The 8,085-nt window shown below is 44.4% G+C and overlaps 1 protein-coding gene across 1 annotated transcript; it reads right to left on the bottom strand.

The window, feature by feature from the left end:
- Nucleotides 1-277: 277 nt before the first annotated feature.
- LOC133526481 (uncharacterized) lies at nucleotides 278-4,821 on the bottom strand. The gene is made up of 2 exons (XM_061863135.1): nucleotides 3,815-4,821; nucleotides 278-391 (listed from the first exon to the last, which is right to left on the bottom strand). Exons 1-2 carry the CDS (start codon nucleotides 4,636-4,638, stop codon nucleotides 379-381), a joined length of 837 nt encoding a protein of 278 aa, XP_061719119.1. The 5' UTR covers nucleotides 4,639-4,821; the 3' UTR covers nucleotides 278-378.
- Nucleotides 4,822-8,085: the final 3,264 nt, after the last annotated feature.

Raw genomic sequence — 8,085 nt, 5'->3', positions numbered from 1 at the left:
GTCATTAATATTAGTAAGCAGGCGAGTAATACATTAGGGTTTGTTATGCGGATATGTAAACAGTTTCATGTTGGAGTGGCTAAAGTTTTATATAACGCATATGTGCGCAGTAAATTAGAGTATGGTGCCATTGTTTGGGATCCTTATGAGGACAAGTACTCTCTAATGTTGGAGAGAATACAGCGCAAATTTGCTCGTTGGTTATATAAAAAAGCCTATGGGTACTATCCGTATCTCTATCTGAGGTATCTACAAGTACTTTAGTGAAACAACCGGATCTGATAGATGCTCGTTTATTACTGGTTTTTGTACATTACAAGTAGCCGCGCCTGTGTGCGCGCGGACGCACACATGCAAATACACCACATTTCTCCACCGTTAATTGTAAGACCTGCCAATAGAATAAACAATACATGAGTACTTAACACTACATAAGGTGTATAATAACTAACACACACATAACTAAACCACATAATAACATTAACATTTGTAACTAATATTTTTATCTCTAGGCCTTAAATTCGGTCTAGTAATTGTCGGAAGCGGCGGCGGCAACCGTGCGTCGGCGGGCGCGGGCGCCACCTCCGCGGCAGGTGCGACCGCGGCCTCCGCGGCCACCGGAACCACCGCGGCCGGCGCGCGCGACCCCTCACGCTCCTCTACTTCCTCCTCCTCCCCGGAAAGCCCGGTATCGTACTCATCGCTCACTACGTCACGCGGCTGAACATCCGCCTGTAGGGGACTGTCAGCCCGGAGGGAGGATGGCGGAGGGTTCACGCACGCCGCCGGGGGCGCGGAACCAGCCGGAGCTGGCGGCGGCTCGAGCGGTGGCGACCACGAGTCCTCGTCAGCCCCGGCATCCTCGGTTTCATTAATAACGTCAAATTCACCACCTGTATACATAAGCATTTGATCTACGTGGCGTCTACATACAGTATTTTTAGTATGCACATAAATCAAAAACATTCGGTTACCAATTTTATTTTGAATAGTGCCTAAAACCCAGATCTCTTTTTTTTCAGTAAACCATTTAACCCATACTTGATCCCCGATATTGAATTTTCTACAATTGTCTATAACACATTTGTCAATATTGTCTTTAGTTTTATTAACATCTGGTATCACAAGATCTAGCCGTGATCTTAAATTACGGCCCATCATCAAACTCGCTGGAGTTTGGCCCGTAGAACAATGGGGAGTATTACGGTACTCGAATAATAAGCCCATTAGTTTATCCTCAACTTTTGACTTATCTGTTTTATCTATACATTTAATCATCTTTTTACATGTTTTCACAGAATTTTCGGCCTGACCATTGCTGGCCGCGTGATAAACTGGAGAAGTGACGTAACGAATGCCATTCATTGCACAAAAAGAATTAAATTCGGCCGAATTAATTTTAATATCATTGTCGGATACAATGACATTCGGTACGCCAAATCTGGAAAATATTTCCTTAAGTTTACATATCAGCGCTCGAGTAGTAGTACCTTTGTCCATCAAAAGACACTCTAACCATTTGCTATATGCGTCAATGACAATTAGGTACACTTTCTGATGAATAGACATGTAATCGATATGTACCCGGTACCAGGCAGACGGAGGACGCGGCCAAGGCGCGGGAGCGGCGCGGGGAGGGGCGGCGCGCACGGCCACGCAGGCGGCGCATGAGCCGATCCAGCGCTCGATATCGCCATCAATGTTAGGCCACCACATCTTACCGCGCGCGATGCTTTTCGTCTTGACAATACCTAAATGTCCGGTGTGTAATTCACGTAACAGCTGATCTCGAAATATTGTCGGAATAACCACCCTGTGACCACGGAAAAGAATACCATGATCTATTTGTAAGTCGGCTTTGCATCTAAAATAAGGTACAATAGATGCACAGCTTATCTTTCGCGGCCAACCGAGACTCATATACCTAAAAACTTTTTTTAGTGTAGGGTCATTTCCGGTAGCTTGTCTTATTTTATCAGCTGTCACGGGAGTCACACTGTCGTCTAAAAAGTTTAAATAAGACACGTCATCGTAATCTTCGTTATGCTCATCATTGTTCATGTTAGGCAACGGCGCACGAGAAAAATAATCAGCTACGAGATTATTCGCACTGCTTATATACTGAACCTTATAATTATACGCTGATAAAATAATTGCATATCGCTGTAGCCGGGAAGCGGTCATGACAGGAATGCCGCTATTTTTGCCGAAAATGGACAACAAAGGCCTATGGTCGGTTTTTAAAATGAACGGATCTTGCCTGCCATATAGATACTGGTGGAACTTTTTAACACCAAAAATGATGGCCGCGGCTTCTTTCTGAAGTTGACTGTAGTTCCTCTCGCTAGCATTGAGCGAGCGCGAGGCGAACGCGAGTGGGAGCTCGGCACCGGTTGCCGGGTCGCGTTGTGCCAGAAGGGCACCTAACCCCCCAGGTCCTGCATCCACACTGAGCACTGGCTGAGCCTCCGGGTCAAAATGAGCCAACACGCGCTCAGAGCCTAACTCCCTTTTGACTGCCTGAAACGCCTCCTCCTGTGAACGTCCCCACTCCCATTTTGCCTCCGCGCGCAGTAGTTCGTGTAACGGACTTAACATGTTCGATGCGTTCGGAATGAAACTACGGTAATAATTTACGAGTCCTAAAAAACTCTTTACCTCCGTTACATTAGTCGGCCTTGGTGCCTTATGAATAGCTTCCACCTTTTTTTGAGACGTTCGTAAGCCGTTTTTATTAATAACGTAGCCTAAATAAGTTACACTACTACCTAAGAAAACACATTTCTCTTTCTGTAACTTTAAACCTGCATCACTAAACCTAGTCAAAACCTCTCGCAATCGCGCCAAATGAATCTCGTTCGTCGGTCCCGTCACACACACGTCGTCCAACCAACAGCTGACTCCGTCAATACCTACCAACAGTGACTCCATAGCGCGTTGAAAAATAGCCGGGCCGTTGGCGAGACCATAAACTAGCCTAGTATATTTGTAAAGACCTTTTGTAGTGCTAATGGTCGTAAGCGCCTGAGAGCTATCAGACAAAACGAACTGATTGTACGCGTTGCTAAGGTCTAGTTTCGTGTAACTTTCACCACCGCCTAGTTTAGCAAACACCTCCTCTATACGCGGCATCGGATACTTATCGATAACCATGTCTTTATTTAACGTGACAGAGAAATCGCCTGCAATTTTGACCTTGCCATTTTCCTTCAAAACAGGCACAATAGGCGTTGCGTATTCAGAAAAATTAACCGGTACGAGTATACCTAAATCTACCAGCCGGTCGATTTCTTCCTCTACCCGTTTTTTTAGAGCAAACGGAACTGACCGCGGTTTGAAAAACTTAGGTTTAACGTTCTCTTTCAATTGCAAGTGTACTTTGAACTTATTAAATTTGCCCAACCCTTCTTCGAATAAACTCCTAAACTGTTCTAATAACCTTGTTACCTCACTCGAGCTCTGATTAATTTTTACATCTGTAACAAATTTGTTATCTACAGTGAATGACAAATTAAACTTCGCCATAAAATCACGGCCCAATAATGGCGGGCCGCCGTTTTCTATAACATAAATTTTCAAAAATCGGTCTTTTAACATAAACTTTACTTTCGCAACGAAAAAACCTATTGGCGTTATTTTATGATAATTGTATAGACACATTTTTAAATCACTTTTATATAATGATACATTAGGGAATATTTTCCTGTATAATTTATCGTTAATAATGGTAGCACCGGAGCCCGAGTCCAGTTCCATGTTCAATTCAAGGTTATTAATAGATACATTAAGTAATATTGGTTTATAATTAACGTACCTTAAACTTAGAAGTTTACACTCCTTGCAATTATCGCAGTCCCCACCTTCTACCGAGAACTCTGTCGCTTCAACATTGTTCACACGACTCTTGGACTGCTTCTTGGAAGTACACACTTTCTTGAGGTGTCCCTTTTCACCACACAGCTGGCACCGGTAGGACTTATATCGGCACCTACTCTCGTCGTGGCTCCTCATACCGCACACCGAGCAGGTCCTCGCCTCGGGGTCCCGGCGGCCGGCGGACGGCTGCGCGCCCGCCCGGTACACCGGCTCCTGCTTCACGGCCACGGCCACTGCATCGGCGCGTGCCTTCTGCGCGCACTCCGTCTGCTGTGCCAGCTCCATCGCCTTCGCCAGCGTGAGCGTGGTGGCGTCCTGCTCGAAGAGTCGCTCGCGCTCCTTGCCGGCGCGTAGCCCCAGCACGAACTTGTCCCGCAGCAGCATGTCCAGCGAGTTTCCAAACTCGCAGTGTACGGCGAGTCCTCTGATTCTAGCCGCCCACTTCTCGACACTCTCCCCCACGTCACGCATAGCCTCGTAGAATTTGGTCTTATCAGCGAAGGTACACCTCTTCGGAGTAAAATGACCGTCGAGCACCCTCAACAACTCGTCGTACCCGACCTCTTCTACCTTACTCGGGTACAGAAGGTTCTTCAACAGCCGGTATGTATCGTCATGCAGATGTGTCAGTAGCACTGCCTGTCTCATCTCATCTTTAATTTGGTTTAAAACAATGAACTGCTTCAAACGACTACTGAAAATTTCCCATTCTTGGGTGTTATGGTCAAAATGACTTAAATTTCCGATAAAAGTAGTAGCCATTATAAATAACAATTATTTTAAATACACACGCGGGTAAGTCACGGATCGTCGCCAGTGAGGTATCTACAAGTACTTTAGTGAAACAACCGGATCTGATAGATGCTCGTTTATTACTGGTTTTTGTACATTACAAGTAGCCGCGCCTGTGTGCGCGCGGACGCACACATGCAAATACACCACACTATCCCTCCATCTTTGTCTCGGGGATGGTCGGGCTGGAGACACTTGAACTAAGGAGGAAGTTCTTACTCCTAGTTCACTATCTCTCGATTGTTCACCATCGAGTCGACAGTCCCGAGGTGTTGGAGAAGATGGGATTGATAGTTCCTAAGAGGATACCCCAGGATGTGGACGGGGCAGTAACACCAAGCCGCCGGCCATGCCTGTTGCAGCGGCCTTCTGCTCGCACATGCTACGCGAGGCACGCTCCTACCTCACGCGCTCTATCGAGCCTGCATTCAATGCTCGCTCAGTACGCAGATGCCGACATGTTTGCCAATAGTTTAGCGTACCTATGTAATATTGCTAGACACTTTTTGAATTTGAATTATTGTAATTAATTGGCTGAATTTGTAAATTTGATCTTCCTTGACATTTTATATATGCTAAATATTGTAATTAATTGACTGACTATGTAAATTTTATTTTTCTTGACATGTCATCTGTTTGTATGTTTTTATTTTCCTGACATCTATTTTTCTAGTGTGTAAGCGAATTGGTGTAGTACTGTAAGCTTGCACTGTGTTAAAAAAAAAAAAATGATATATATTAATTACTTAGGCAGTAATTTTGTCTGTCCCGTCCTAAGTAGTGACAATATAACGTACTAATTAAGTAAGTAAGTAGTCATTTCTAAATATAGTTAATCAGTAGAGAGACTTTTCTTTGTCTAGTAATAAAATCAGAATTTAATAAAAAATATAAGGAAGGAATTAGATAGGTAAGTAATTAGGATTTTCAACCACCGGTCTGATTTACGTGATCCTGCCTATCAATCCGATGGTCCTAAGTTCGAATCCTGGTAAAGGTATTTATGGGTGGGTGTAATGAGTAATATTTTGTTTTAGAAAGAAATACTTAGGCGTTGGGTAATTATATTTATAATTTATGCATATCGTTGTCTTAGTCCCTAGTCCCTAGTGGGGCTAAGTCAATTTCGTGTGACATTTTGTGTAATAATGTTTATTCATATTTCATTGTCTATCTTTTCCATCACGAAACAATGGTGTTCCGGATCTTTGGGAGGCATGCGTAATGGCCCTTTTGACGCTTTAAAAAAAAACATATTTTCCTTGTATCTCCTTGGATTTCACGGGCATAAAAATTCCGGTCTTTTGATAGGCTTGGGTCCCGATATAGAGCCAACACGTAGAGGTCCCTTGGAGAGCTTTAATGTTATGTAGAACGCCTGCTGGAACCCGTTCACTGGGGTTACAATAGACACCCATGAACCGGTCGCAGCAGGCATTGGGACTATTGGAGAAAAAGTGAACAGTATAAGGTCTATGAATTGAAGCTTGGGTGGATAATAGTAGACTGGGTTATTGCAAAAACGTCGGGACACCTGACATAAAAATGTTTTTCACTAGTTATCGAGACAAGCGGTGACTTTGCTGTTCACTAGATGGGCCCCTAAAACTGCCGTCGTGAAGACGACCAGGAGCAACACCGGTGTGAGCGGCTCAGGGGTGTCGAGAGGTGTACGCCTCTTCCTACCCAGTGGCTGATAACGGCCACTGTGCCAACTCGCGTCTTACGCATGTTTCATTTCCACCCCTGGAGCATATAGCGCTAACGACTCCTCTCTGGACGACCAATGAAGAGAATTGAGAGTCCTGCGGTTCTCCTTGTGTTCCACTCCAACCGACGAAGACACGCCGACACCCTTTCTGACTCTCGGGAGTACTCGGATCCATGGGGTCGTTCGTTATTCCCCAACAGCTCGCCACAAGCTGCCCTGCGTTTTATTTATTATTAAAAGTATTATTAGGGATAAGATAATTATGATATACCTACAACAGTAGTCTGTTTTTGTAGTTAGTATGGTCACAAGTTCATTCTCTACGTGAGATACGTGTCGTGTTCCGCGAATCGAAGATAAGCGTTTTGGAGAAATGGCGTGATGATGATGATGTCATGTTTACTGTAATGATGTGTTAAGAGGAATCTGCTGATAAGAGATTATCGGTCATGTTGGAAGGTGGGATAGTTAAGGTTATATCAACTAATAAAATAATATTTTGGAGAAATAGCGTGATCTCATATTTACTTGTAATAATGTGGAAGCTGTGTTACTGCACGGGTGCAAAACCTGGTTTGTTCGCAAAGATCTAACAACAAAACTCCAAGTGTTTGTGACCAAATGCTTAAGGCAAATTCTACGCATCTTTTGGCCTTTTTTATGGAGAATTACAGGACAAACACGCGTACACAAGGAGATCCAAACGCGCAAATAGCATTGGATTGGGCTTATCCTCAGGAAGCCTGACACCCAGCAATCCAAAGTGGCCCTAACCTGGAAGATGCCCGGAAAACGGAAACATGGTCGCCCTAAATTTACTTGGCGTCGTTCCGTGGAGCAAGAGTTGGGTGTATTGGGGATGGGGTGGGAGGAGGTTACTCGAGCTGCCCAGGACCGGAGTCAGTGGAAGAGAATGGTTCGAGCCCTACACCCCAGCAGGGGGTAACAGGATGGAAAGAAGAAGAAGGAGATGTGGTTGTGGTTGCTGCTACAATATTCTCGGTAATATTTAACCGACTTCTTAATTTCAAAGGGGAAGATTCGTCGGTATCTTTTACGAACGGTACCAGATGTTTACGAAACCGCTGGACCGATTTTTTTTTGTTTCTAAGGGTGTTTGGTTACAGAAATGCTGTCATGAGGTCAGGTGATGTTCGGATCCTGGAAAAATCGCATCTTGATTTGGGTCTTTCTTAGAATAGGTATACTTTAACAGTTGGTATTTGAAAAAAGTCAGGAATAATTTGTTAACATATTTTGTGTCACCATAAGCCCATAGAATCCTGAAATATTTCGGTCACATTGCGAGGAAAGACAGTGACAATCTCGAGAAGCTCTTTGTGACCGGCAAAGTAGATGGAAAAAGACCTCGTGGACGCAGCCCAACACGCTGGACCGACCAGATCCGTTCCACTCTTGATTCCACATTTCACAACGCTCTTCACACCGCCAGAGACAGAGATAGATGGAGGAAAATCATACGCGAGAAAGTGATGCAGAAGCAGCATTGAGGTATACGACGCACAGAGAGAGAGAGAGAGAGAGAGAGAGAGAGAAGCCCATAGAAAGTTACTAAACGTAACGTAAACGCTGGTTACTGACGCTTTGTGTTATGCTCCGACATTTGCATAAATAGCACAGCTATGCCGGCATGTCACAGCTAATGTTAGTCTACACTGTACATTGATTGTCTCAGGCGTAATACC

The sequence above is a fragment of the Cydia pomonella genome, chromosome 16 (assembly GCF_033807575.1).
Source record: "Cydia pomonella isolate Wapato2018A chromosome 16, ilCydPomo1, whole genome shotgun sequence".
Classification (NCBI taxonomy): domain Eukaryota; kingdom Metazoa; phylum Arthropoda; class Insecta; order Lepidoptera; family Tortricidae; genus Cydia; species Cydia pomonella.
This window is presented reverse-complemented; position numbering and strand designations above follow the sequence as displayed.

Bases quoted from the DNA above. Each gene is read 5' to 3' on its own strand.
- LOC133526481 (XM_061863135.1), bottom strand. From the start codon at position 4,638: ATGGCTACTACTTTTATCGGAAATTTAAGTCATTTTGACCATAACACC.